The 13,148-nt window shown below is 47.6% G+C and overlaps 4 protein-coding genes across 4 annotated transcripts; 2 read left to right on the forward strand and 2 right to left on the reverse strand.

Annotated features, from left to right (window-relative positions):
* Positions 1-1,414: 1,414 nt before the first annotated feature.
* samB (MYND-type zinc finger protein MUB1) lies at positions 1,415-3,265 on the forward strand (the record flags this gene model as incomplete). The annotated part of the gene is made up of 1 exon (XM_056645965.1): positions 1,415-3,265. One exon carries the CDS (start codon positions 1,415-1,417, stop codon positions 3,263-3,265), a length of 1,851 nt encoding a protein of 616 aa, XP_056499406.1.
* Positions 3,266-4,042: 777 nt separating this feature from the next.
* Positions 4,043-5,417, reverse strand: N7469_007048 (uncharacterized protein; the record flags this gene model as incomplete). The annotated part of the gene is made up of 5 exons (XM_056645966.1): positions 4,043-4,657; positions 4,715-4,840; positions 5,004-5,057; positions 5,123-5,182; positions 5,241-5,417. The coding sequence occupies 5 exons, from the start codon at positions 5,415-5,417 to the stop codon at positions 4,043-4,045; spliced, it is 1,032 nt and encodes a 343-aa protein (XP_056499407.1).
* A 980-nt stretch (positions 5,418-6,397) lies between these two features.
* Positions 6,398-9,042, forward strand: N7469_007049 (MKT1 family protein; the record flags this gene model as incomplete). Its single annotated transcript, XM_056645967.1, has 6 exons — positions 6,398-6,404; positions 6,491-7,080; positions 7,162-8,091; positions 8,151-8,397; positions 8,464-8,695; positions 8,760-9,042. The coding sequence occupies 6 exons, from the start codon at positions 6,398-6,400 to the stop codon at positions 9,040-9,042; spliced, it is 2,289 nt and encodes a 762-aa protein (XP_056499408.1).
* Positions 9,043-9,437: 395 nt separating this feature from the next.
* On the reverse strand, positions 9,438-11,662 carry N7469_007050 (uncharacterized protein; the record flags this gene model as incomplete). Its single annotated transcript, XM_056645968.1, has 3 exons — positions 9,438-10,481; positions 10,538-11,484; positions 11,551-11,662. 3 exons carry the CDS (start codon positions 11,660-11,662, stop codon positions 9,438-9,440), a joined length of 2,103 nt encoding a protein of 700 aa, XP_056499409.1.
* Between the last annotated feature and the right edge of the window lie 1,486 nt (positions 11,663-13,148).

Here is a 13,148-nt window from a genome sequence, read left to right on the forward strand (position 1 = left end):
CCGGCTAAGATATCTACTATCTAGGGGAGCATCTGGTAATCTTGCAGCATACAGATCGAAGCATTTCTGTCCTTCATTCTCTAATCAGAGAAAATTCGAGCCTGTAGTTGTACTGGTATAATGAATACAATGTTTGGGTCGGGTAATATACTCATAATATAATTGAGGACAATATCCCTGCCCTCGTCAGACCATCGCCTGGCCCATTTTTTGTTTCCCTCGTACCTTGGGGGTTGACTGCAAAGTATATGTGCCGAGGCAACCTCATCCACTTTTTTGCGATTTTTTTTTTATTCGTCTGTGCCCGAAATACCAAGTTAGACCAAGTCTATAGTCCAGGTCGTTTGAATGTCCATAGCGATGACCATAGTTCACGAATTCATGAACCTGCAGTTATGTTTGGCAAATGTGCAAAATGACGATCACAAAGCCAAAGTCCAATCGTAATACTACAGGAGGTGCATGACCATGGCTCAATCATGCTATGATCATCCCTTGAAACGGACCGACCATCTATCTACTATGATAGTACGGAGTACTCTGGACACCTCCACTTTGTTGTCATGACCGAGCGCAGGTGGCGGGGGTTTGCTGCACTAGCCACCACGAGGCAATCGAATAAATCTGCAGACGAAGAACGTCAAAGAAGAGTTGACTCTTGGTGGAAGAAGGAAGAGAAAGGTTCACTATAGAACCATGATCAGTCATCAGATGAAAAGAGAAAAACCATATTAGATGCTGAAATCCTTCAAGAGCCGCTTGGGGGGGGTAAAAATAGCGACTCGGGGTGGCGGGAGACCGGGGCGGGTACGGTTTTAATATTAAGGAGACACCTGACTGTGACGCCTCTCTCTCCGCTTTCGAAAGGGAAGGCTTTTCATCCCCTCTTCATCGCCATCGCCATCGCCCTACCCTTTTCTCCCCCATTTGTTCTAGTCGCCTGATTCTCATCGTCTTGAGAACATTATTCCCTCTTTATACCCCTAGACTCATATTTCACTTTTTTTTTGCCAACTACTTAACTCGCATCGCCCACTCAGAAACCACACACCCCGGCGCTTCGCTCATCCTCCCTTTCACCTCGTGGAGTCACTACCAACCACTTCCCCCCCCCTACCCTACCCTCACGCGCTTAGGAACCCCATCAAGCATCATCACCAGGAATTTTTGGATTCTCCTGATGTCTTTGGATTAACCGTCTGAAAACTCGCGACTCTTTTATTATATTCAGCCGCTGCGGGCGTCTTCACCCCAAAGGTTAGGGGGCATTAAGATCCCACCTTTTGGCCGAATCGACAAGGTCCTCGCCATCCTGGTTTCGATCTTCTGTTCTATCCCTGGATGATATTTCGTCTTTCTACGACTCTATATCTTTTAGTGCCTACGATCCTTCGATCGTGATTGCCAATTCATCATGCGGGAAGTCAATTTTAGTATTCCCAATGTGAATAAGGCTTCGGTCAACATCACCACTACCCTCTACGACCGAAGAGCCCTTGATTGTACATCAACCCTACCGTTAATCAATTCTCTTAACCATCTCGCATATCTCACAACCTCGTCTGCTCGGATTCGGGATATTTTAACCGTCGATGGCGGTATTGAAAGGCTGGTTTGCATCCTGAAGGAGGGCAGGAGCAAGGATTTGATGGAAATGTGGAAATGGAGTCTTGCTTTCCAATGTGTCGTCAATATTGGAGTGAGGGGCTCCGAAAACGTACGGACCAGAGTCGTCGAGGCCGACATGGTTCCTGTCATCGCTACTATCCTGGATAACTACATCAAGGTGGTGGACAAGGTTCGGTCGCGTGCCGATCCCGAACCTCACAAGCACTCGTCGAGTCGTCACTCCGGCAAGCCTAGTGCCTCTACCCGCGAGGTCGCTGGACGATCTGCTACTTTGGACGAAACTCACAACACGGAATCACGCTCACCCTCACGCCGCCAAGCGCCTCCTCCCAGTATCGAAATCCCCCAGCCCTACTACCAGGATAATCAACCGACCGACTCCGATGCCATGGACGTTACCTCCCCTCCTCGTGCCCCTCTGACCTCGCCACCAGAACAAAACACGTTCAGACCGGAGCCTCACAATCATCGAGTCCATGATGCCAGATTTACTCGGACAAACCACCGCTTGCGAGCCATGCAGCCCCTTGCCACCGCTGTTCCTTCAGCTGATATCCCCGAAGGATTCGGTCTTAGGCCAGTGCGTGATGCGGAGCGCCTTCCTAGCATGCCGCCCGGGTTGCAAACTGGCATCATCTCACAGCCTGACTCTCCAACAACTCCAAGCGGTCCCATCCAGTCTCAAACTCGAAGTGTCCCACAGGCCGGCCCTGCCATCCAACGTCCCGGCATCCGTCAACAACAATCTGCATCGGGTGAATCAGATGATGCCCATGGTGAAGATTCCACTATGGGTGACGACAACGTTCTAGCACCGAACGCCGAGTCCATCGTCGGATTGCCAAATCGGATGGAAATTGATAGTGTTGATGAACGTCCCACGGCCATGATTGATGACGTCTCTGCCGCACATGATCTGACTGTGACCGATCCTTCGGAGGAAGGCCAGGAGGCCGAAACCTTTAATATCGCACATCGCTCCGCTGTCGATGGCAGTATCATCAACAACAATGGAAACACTCAAACCAACGGAGGCCTTGGCCTCTCCCCCGCACAAGCCACAAACAACCCAAACTCACCTACCCTCGCCCCCAGCCCTTACGCCATGTATCTCCGTGACCGCAGCACACCCGTCACTCAAGGGGTCTTAACGACCATGCCTCGGGATGAGGATGTCTTGATGTCCCTGCAGCTCTTGGCTTATGTATCCAAGTACTGCAACCTTCGTTCCTACTTCCAACGCTCTCATCTCGTGCCGAAACTCAAGATCGATCGCGAGTTGCATCTTTTGGATGAGAACGCCGATCCATCAACGCCGATTGAGATGGCAGAGGATGAAGATGAGTATTTGCTACCCGATGATGTCAACATCTTCCCACTGGTTGAGAAGTTTACTGTTCGACACCATTCCAAGGATATGCAATACTGGGCCTGCGTGGTAATGAGGAACCTGTGCCGCAAGGATGAGTCGCGCGGCGGAATCCGTCAGTGTGCGTATTATAAGTGTGGCAAGTGGGAGGAGTTCCAGCGACAATTCGCCAAATGTCGCCGCTGCCGACGTACCAAGTACTGCAGCAAAGACTGCCAGAAAGCAGCCTGGGTATATCACCGTCACTGGTGCCACACGACCCCTTGATACGACCCAACGATCTCCAAGGAGTTCATTTTCTTTTGATTTCCATGCATACTGGCTCGCATAGCGTCATCACCCTCACGCATCTACATAACAACCTCTTCACCCTTTGCACCGAGTCTCACGTCCCATCTCACTCGCACACATGGCATTGCAAATTTGGCGGCGTTTCATTCAACCCCCGAAAGATACCTTTTACATGTCGTCTGACTTTTTATCTCATTTTTTGAAACACATTATTCCCAATTATTTTTTTTGGCTTCCCCACAGCTCAGTCCTGCATGGCTATCTTACCTGATGCCGGGTCTTCCATCCTGGGGCCCTTCCTTTTTTTTTTTTATAACCACATATCCCACCAGCCTTATGAGTGTATATCTTTTTTATCATTTCCTTATCATTTGCCCGCATTTTATCATATTGGGCCACGTTCCACCAATTGTTTTCTCTCTGAACTTTGTGTTCGTTTCACATACTTTTAATTGTGTTATCACGAGTTTCCTATGTCCGTAGATGGACATTACTTCCTCATTCATCATCCCTTCGTCCGACCACCGCAGGTCCCTCAAGCATTTTAACCATCTGCCTGCCTTGCGTCTTCATCTGTCATGTTACCTACGTTTGGAGGAATCGTCTTTGTCTCTTTGCAATTTGCCATCACGGCACCGGCGTTCTTCTACACTCATTGGACCGTCATTTTCTCGATGAATGAACCATCTGCATCTGCATCTACTTCCTTCTCCGTAAACAAGTAAGATTGATTCCAACTGTCAGCAACAATACCTATTCCTCCTTCGTAAATCCATATGTAGCAGCCAATCTTGACTCCAAGTGCTCCGCAGCAGTAAGAGGTCTTTTCCCTGGCTCCAGAGTGCCAGCACCACCACCAAATCCAACAACACCCACACCTCCGGCCTTTGCCCGATGCTTTTTCACAACCTCACTCGGTACAGGAACAAGCTCAGTAGCATCAACCGGATGACAGAAATAAACAAGCGTATACCTATCCTGCGGATTAGGACTCCTCTGTTCCGCCAGAGGAAACACAACCCGGTGCACGGTAGACTTGAGCAGCCCATCCGTCCAATAACTAAGCAAATCCCCGATATTCACCAGAATAGGCGGGAAGGGGAAAGCAGAGGCATCATTACCCGGTACAATAGGCACAGGTGCCCAGGTCCCCTCCGGAGTAAGAATTTCCAACCCCGGTTGTCCCGGTTTTTGAAAAAGTAAGGTGATACTTCCGTAATCGGAGTGCGCACCAGCACGAACATCCTTGTCATGTTTGTAGGATGCTGTTGCTGGGGAGAATATGGATGGGTAGTACAAGTAGCGAAGGATACTTCCTGTTGGACCACCGCTTGGATCATGGCGGGTGGTGAAGAAGTCATGAGGAACCTAGATATTGGAGTCAGTCTTGGATTTGCATTGGGGGTAGGGGTAATTGAGGATTACCTCGAGGCCTAGGGCAAGTAGATTGAGGATTCGATTACAGGTTTTGTTGCATAGGGCTGCGAAGTCGTTGATTTCGGACTCATGGGGTGCCAGGACTGGGGGGGATGGGTTGCTGGGCTTTGCCATCTTTGAAGTCGCCGAAGTTCATGGCTCTGTGATGGTCAGTCTTTCTTGTTGCATTGAAAATGGCCGAAGGATTCATATATAGTCGTACTCCTTGAAATCCCCTGTCTATCAAGCGTTTCGATTAGTCTTCGCTATATCCATGGGGTATATATAGGTGACTTACACGTTGGTGCTCGGGGTCGAGAGTCTCAGTGTGCATTCCTGACCAGCCACGGTTCTATAATGCGTTTTTATCAGTACTCAGTATTTCGTAAACGAGCAGCCGGCGTCACGAGCACTTACATTTGGCGTGATACGACATGTCTCTTTCTCTGCAGCGGGAGAGGCAAAAAACTTTTTTGACTACCGCGGGCTATGTCAGTTTCAAGAATGATAAATCAAAGGCAGAGCAGAAGCTCACCAGTCCAAAAGCATGGTCCACGTCCTCCGACGTAAAGTCAGAACCCTTGCTATTCACGTAGAGGAAACCATACTTGGCCGCGGCATCTAGCATGGCCTTCCCCACGGCGGGGTCATTGGGGTCAGAGATATCAATGACAGGAAGCTCAATCGGAGCCGTGACGTCGGAGTCGGACATTATTGGGTTCAATCAGGAAGTTGAAGTTTGAGACGGGAAGAGAGAAATCAGAATAGCAGTGGATCTTTTCGCTATCATATATATATCGTTTTTTCTTTGGCGGACTTCTGCGCTAAGATACGGGGAAGTGCAATCTGCCATGGACCTATCGCGGGTCTGGCATATCAAAAAGAGCCGAAAGTTGGTCCCGCTGTTTCCACAGGCGACGTCCGATGTGGCCCCGCGATTCTTCTGTTATCTTAGTGGTCTTAGTACTGGGTATTAGGTAGCATATTAATCTGGAAGATTTGGAAGATCGGGGGGTCTCTAGTCTCCGATCCGAGATTGTTCGGCACTAAGATGGAGAATTAAGCATAGAACTACTTGAACAAGTTACCTATTATACTACGTTGTATATATATTCTACATTATAGTATATAGTATATACTAGGTAGTGTGCATACAAGCCAACTGTTGAAGATCGAAATAGTACTATTTTATTCCCAAATACCCATACAATAAGGGAACTGTACTCTATTCCTACCATATAAATACCAGAATCTAAAGGACTTGAATATTCATCGTATCATTGTGCTACCATAGGGCAGTGGTTGACTAGCAGGTAGTTACTACCTACACTAGCATTTAGTGTGCTAGTAACTACCACTTGAACACTTGATAGGATCCAAATAAATTCAAGCTCATATGATTTCTTCAATACTATTTTCTTAATTATTCCACCATTCTCAAGTGAATATTGTTGTGTGGCCTAAGAACAAGCAATCAAACAAAAAGCAAAGAAAAAGTCTCAAGTTAAACAACTCCGCTTTTCCCCCCTCGCAAAACGTCGTGATCTTCTCAGCTTCCGCTCTCCTCCTCCCCTCCTCCACCCCCCTCCCTCCACCGCTAACTGGCCACCATCTCTCCACTTCTTTTAATCGGGCCTCAATGCTCGGCACCTAGCTGTACTTTCTGATCTCCAGCTCTACAGCTCTGAAATCATGCCGAGTGTGTCCACCTCGCCCATTCAGTTACCCACTCCAATATCTTGAGCTCCCAGGTGGCTTGTCTAACTGTTAATTTCCCTCTCCTAGTCCGTCCTTTCGATGAATGGGCCATTGGCCGCACCCAGTCTCTCCCTCTATCGTCCCTCAAAGGTGCTATCGTCGGTATCGATGCGTCATATTTTATTGAACAGCACCTGATCAACGTCTCGACTCGCGAGGCCTTGTTAGGCGCATTAGGCGGTTTCCCTTTCGCCTTGAGGAACAACATCGAAAAGGAGCTCCAGACCTTCAAGAATCTCGGCGTTGGATGTGTCTTCGTGTTCAATGGCTTGGATTTTGGCAAGAAAGACAATCGCGCCACCCCCCAATCCGCAGCCCGCTCCTTTGAACAGGCTTGGGAGCTTTACGATCAACAGCAGGCCGATCGGGTCGTAGACGCCTTCAGCAATGCCGGTATGATGAACACCCTTGTACTTGTCCCAGCCAAAATATGGACGACCCCTCCACCGGCAATCCTCCCCTTGAACTGGGGCCAGCAGGCGATGATACCAGGCGCTGACTATGAATACTGCGAACCAGGGACCCCTCCCCCCGAAACCCTCTACAAGTTCCTGCAACGAATCTTGAACCAGAATGGTGTCTCCTTCATGGTGGCACCCTATAGTGCCGCTGCTCAGGTGAGTCAGAGCGACTACACTAGGAGTGCTTCCGAAAGCTGTGGAAGAGACCTGATATCACTGACTGCTGAATCGCAATAGCTTTCTTACCTTGTCCGTGGCGATAAGCCTGTCATTGATGCTGTGTATGGGCCGTCAGAGGCTCTTCTGTTTGACCTAGACAAACTAGTGACTCGCATCGAGACCGAACCCGCCCAATTCACCTGGATCACCAAGCAGAACGCCCAAGAGGAGCTTGGACGCCTTTCGAACGAACAATTCCTTGATTTCTGCCTACTTCTTGGATCACCATTCTTGCGAGCTTGCCCCCTCTTTGAAAACCCAGCCTTCCCCGGGAAGACCCCCTCTATTCGCGATGCGTTGCCCATGTTCAATGCAACTGGGCGAAGCGCCCTGACACTGTGTGCGCAATACGAGGAGGATCGCCGTATGCAGGAGTTTCAGTATACTGACAGGTACAAGCGAGCGTATATGATAGTCAAGCACCATGTTTACATGGACATCGATGGTCGCGTGGGCCCAATGGAACCGGAAACTACGTCCTCCGACTTGCACGAGCTCATCGGGCAAAGATTGCCCGAAGAATTATACTTTTACTTATCCAAGGGCGTTCTAGGTCCAGATGTTCCCAACTATCTGACGTCGGGCGAAGTACGCATTTCACTGCCTCTCGGCACCGAAGACTCTGAAATTTACCGCCAGCTGGTGGGCGATACTCTCACACCAATCCGATCGCAGTCAATCTCTCTGCTAGCCAACTCCTTACACCGATTTTACCAGACAAAGGTGATCCAAATCCGCCCTTGGTTTGACGAGAAATCGGAGAGGAATATCAACCTCAAGGGAATTCCATCGCTCAAGGAGACGATACAATCATGGAAGATCCCAGAGACCCAGCTACCGGAGAGTGTCAAGAAGCTCCAGGCCCCTCGTGGGTCTTTCAAGTATGCCATTCAGAGTATCAATACGTCGGACTTCACGTCGAAGTCATTTGCTACTAAAGATACCCCAGTATGTCTACATATATACCTACTTTCACCCCCCTCTCATATTACTAACTGTCACCTCAGATTCTGTCAGCACAAAATGATATTCTATCTAATGTGATGTGGCGATTCTTGCAACTACGTGGTTATGTCGACGATAAACACAAGTTGACTGTGTGGGGTAAATGCCTTGACCAAGCACTGTCAAATGTGGACCCAGCGGACAATATCGAGGAGGCCATTTTCATTGCCATAGAAATGATTCGCATGGATCTCCTGAACACTAAACAATGGTTCTCACATGTCTCAGGAGGACCGATGAGAGGATCTGGTAAGTTTTGACTGGAATAGGCTTTCAAATCGAGAATGGAGCTGACTCGAGGTTTATCATTTTCAGAGGAGGATAAGTCTTTCAACATGCTGGTTTCTCGAGTGGCATGTATTGCAAAGCTGCAGCACAAGCCTATAGGATACTCTGGTCCTTTGAGCCGACAACTGCTTTGTTACCGCTCTCTGATCTCGGAGGTGCGGTCTGCCTTGCGGAATCTCATTGAAGTGGTCCTGGCTAGCCTGCTGCTCAGCGGCGATGCTGATCGTGATCGTGAGGACTTCACCCAGCTCGGAATTAAGTATGTGCTCTATAATGCACCACGCCATGAAATTTTCCCCTTTACTAACGCTAATATTTTCCAGGTTACCTTTTATTGACGATAATGACTGTGGTCTTGGTATCGCCGTCCGCACCTATCTGGATGACCTGCCTCTCCAGGCCAACCCTACCTCACCAGAGGCACGAGCAGAGGTCAAGTCGAAGGGCAAGGAATGGTTCCAACACAGCGAAAGCTTTACCAATAACTTGGACCTCGCATTTAAACTCTGGGATGCGGTTTACAAGGGGACTCAGAATGCAGGTAAAGAGGTTAAGGACTCGAAGCTCTGGAGTGATGCAAACAAATGGCTATCTGAACGACGATGAGAGGAGACCTTGCCCGAGCTACGCCGAAGTTTGAACGACAGAATTTTCGGGGCTATATCTACTCGGATCGCATCCGAAGCGCCCGAGTCTAATTTTGTTATTTTGCTAAGTTGTTTAGATTATTCTCAACAACTTCTGGTTAGCTAGTGGCGACTCCTCCCCTTGTATTACTATATATCTAGTAACCAACAATAAAAAGGAACGGAAAAGCTTTGTATGCAAGGACTATATACCCAATTGGGATCGACCTTACATCAAACATTTGCCCATAGGTCCTTGTTGACTCTCGCGTACTGGAATCGTACTTAGTTACTATTGACACAACTGAGCGCGTTACCTCCGTGTTCAGTCATTGAATTCCACATAATCGCTTATCATCATCACTTCAAGAACATTCAACTCCTTTGATCGTCAAACATCTTGGCTTCCTTCAGCTGCGCAATCCGAATATCAATATGCCCTTGAGAAAAGTACACATCTGCTCGTCGCGGATATATTCTTAAGTCACATCCTTTCTTCGCGAAACGGCCCCAGGTGCGTGTAAGGCTCTCACTTCGGACGTAGTCAAAATTAGCGCTGACAGGTATCCAGTCCCCTTTCCTTCCGCATTCTGGGCATTTGAATTGGCGGGTTACAAGCGTCGGATTTAGTTGAATCGTCCACCTTGGAGTATGGTTTTTGTTGATGGCTCTGCAACCGTCAAATGGGCATTTGAACTCGACGACTTTAGGAAGATCTCCAAGCTCCTCCGTGCCGTGACGAAGAAATAACTTGTCCCATGGTGCATTCCCGAGAATACGGGGCTTTGGGACATTTTTCAAATCTCCCATGAGAGCGCGCACGCATTTTTGAGCACCCCTCGAAGGATGGAAAAGAACGTGTCCACCTGGACAGCCAGAGCGCCCACAGCCAGTATCTGAGCTTCTTAAAACATAGTAACCCGGGTTCCTCTTAGCAAAGTATGGGAAAGAGTCGTCTAACACCCTTCCTCGACAGCCTGAGCATACCCGAGTAACCGTTCTATTTGGTGATGTGTCGAGAATCATCAAGTCATCGACGGCCTCTACTGGCATGTAAAGAGTAGTTGAAATGTAAGCAGTCAGAATGGAAAATGCAAGTCCGATGACACTGAGGCATTCCGGGATGTTCCCACTTTGAAGAAGGCGATAAGCAGTCTCAGCCTCTTTGCGTGAAGCAACGGGTTGCCGATCGATTCGAAGTCCCTTTTGTGCCTGGACCAGTTCAACGATGTTCTCGGGAAGCTCTTCCCACTGATATAGCTCTCCCTCGAATGCTTCGATACTCTCAATAAACCTGCGACATTCGACTCTGTCAGTGAAATCGAAGACCGTTTCAGACATAGTATCAGGCATAAACATGGCGGCGAGCTCATGTATCTCCTCTGTAATCTGGGAAATCTGCTGGGAACGAGCCTCTTCCTGTGCATATCCAGAGTCAATGTTAGAAGCAACCTTGAAATTCAGGAAGATCCTACCAAGGCCTCGTCATCTACAAACATATCGCCGGTAACTTTGGCCGGGTTCTTAGAAGCAGGTTCGACTTCAGGTAAATTGAACTTGTCTTGCTTTTTGCGGTTCTTTCGAATGATACTGAGCCCTCCCCGAATCGTGGAAAAATCGACGGCGTCGGGGCAGATAGCCTTGATGGCAGTGTACGCTTGGCCTTTCAGGGCGCTCATATGCTCTCGATTCGTTTTAGTTGGCCGGAATGGACGAAGCAAAAGAGGATTGAGCTTGTAGAAATCTGCACTGATGTTTATCTTCCCTAGACCAGCAGCTAGCTCCAAGAGCAGATCTTGTCTGCCACCTTGCTTCGCTCGAAAGGCCTGGGCACGCACATTATCTCCTTTCGTAAACATGTAAAACTGGGGATGGTTGACAAAAACGATAAAGCGCTTGACCGATGTCATCTGTTCCGATAACTCTAGATGGAGGTTAATACCGTCGTAGCGACCCCAAAGGGGCAGAATGCGTAGGTTTTTCTGTAAACATATCATCATTCTGTCTTGCACATTTCTTCCCCAGCATACTTCGACCACGGCCTTCATGTGAGATCTGAGATCAGAAATAAACCTCTCATGTACATCCCAGAGATCTGGAGGATAAATTAAGCTACAGTGCCGGCTATCATCTCTTCTAGCCGAGTGATCAAACATCAGACAGTTTTGGGAGGAAAAGCCAGCATCGTGAGGTTGTGCAATACACGGATTTGATGGATCGTCCGTTTCCTCAAACGAGGCATTGTTCACCGCGAAAGTGGGATTAAACAGGTGACATGCTACTTGGGCATCGAGGCTTCCAGATGGACGGACGAAGTACTCGCGGGGTCGGTCAACTTGATGTCTCCTCCACCATGTATGCTCCTCCTCTCGGTATCTTTCGAATGCCAGGTCCATGTCCCAGGAAGAGAGCAGATTCGTTTCTAACCCCATGTTAACTATGTATATGCACCGCAGCTCTCTTGTTCAAATGCCCCGGGTGTACATACTTTGCGTGGTGCTGTGCTCAAGGTCTCGAATTAGAGGCAGAAGTTCCTTGAAGGCCGTCGCCCTATCCTCAGGCGGCTCATCTAGCCAAATATCTCCAAATAGTCGAAACATTGTGTGTTGGGCGGCTTATCAATCAAAAGTAATAACAAAGAAGTCGTTATGGAGAAGGTATTCATGAAAACGAAGAAAACAAACAAAGGAACTTCCCCAAAGTTTCGTTGTTTGTTTTTACCCAATGCGTTTTGGATTCTTCCAGTCGAGGGGAGTCAATTTTACCAGTCAGGTATGACCGAGTCTCGGAGAGAGGAGTTGAGATAATGAGTTTCTTTTCTTTTCTGTAACAAAATTCCTTTCGTTGTCTACATATCTTGGATGTGATCCCGCCTACGTACTGTCGATATAACAATATAGATACCAGCTAACTAGTGAACAGTTATTACCCAATTGTAAAACTTATTATTGATGGTATCTGCTTAGTTATAGTGTCAAAAGATCGCTTATTAATCAAGTATAAGGTCTTGTGGTTTAATGGTTATAACGATGGATTCTGAGTCATTCTTAGAATATCTACTTCCATAAATCCCGGTTCGATTCCGGGCAGGACCTAGATTTTTGAACACCAAGTGTAACATATGAATGGTTGCTTTTTTTTGGTTCATTCATGATCGTTATGGAAAATAATTTCTTTCTTTCACAAGAAGTATTGGCTAAATCCGCCTACGCACACAGACAGACAGACACCTAATCGTTAGCAGCTGAGTTTTTTATGTAGTCGATGCTGCATTTTAAAATGTCTGCTATAAATCATATAGATCCAGGCCTAGATATAACCATTGGTTGTGTAGTGTAATGGTCATCACTGCGGATTCTGATTCCGCCGATCCCGGTTCGATCCCGGGCACGACCTTTCTTTTTCCTCCACGATCAAGGTGGTTAATTCAAAGGTGCAGCTTTTTTTTCCCTGCTTTCTAGTAATTTATCGCAAAGAAGTATATTGTTTGGAGTGTTTAGCAATTCAAGTTTCAATTACACGGATAACCCTCAATCTCCATTGAGTCTGGATTTCCCGCCGCGAATATTGTGAACGGGTAGATATGCTGGCGGAAACAGGGCCAACTAGGTGTGTGGATAGAGGAGAACATTCGATTCCGTTGTGTGCCCATACACGTTTTTCTGTGCGCAAATTTAAGATCTGTAATCTGTTATGAACAGTTGGGCAAATGAGAGATGGAATTCTGACGGACTGCACGTTACAAGCTTGAAGCTGAGTGAGGCTGTGAGGGCACATATCTAATGTTGACTATATATACCTCGATGGCTTCTCTCTTTTTTGACGATGTCTTAGTGGTTAATGATATCAGGTAGTGGTGAAATTAAGATTCGATTACCTCTGTTCCTCAGTAGCTGAACACTTGGCTTGTAATAAGAAGTCCGATTGATAATCTATCCATCCGATTCAATTTTTCTTTTCCAAATCCAAATGCAAAAGGCACAAAGAGAACACCCCCCAGGTATGATCGACATACTATGTATATCGCTTAATGTAAATATCTCAACCAGTGAGAGACGTTTCCGTCTAAATGAATGATGTCTACAC

Source organism: Penicillium citrinum (genome assembly GCF_028827155.1).
Source record: "Penicillium citrinum strain IBT 23319 chromosome Unknown utg000006l:1.0-3011923.0:1.0-3012962.0, whole genome shotgun sequence".
NCBI classification, from domain to species: domain Eukaryota; kingdom Fungi; phylum Ascomycota; class Eurotiomycetes; order Eurotiales; family Aspergillaceae; genus Penicillium; species Penicillium citrinum.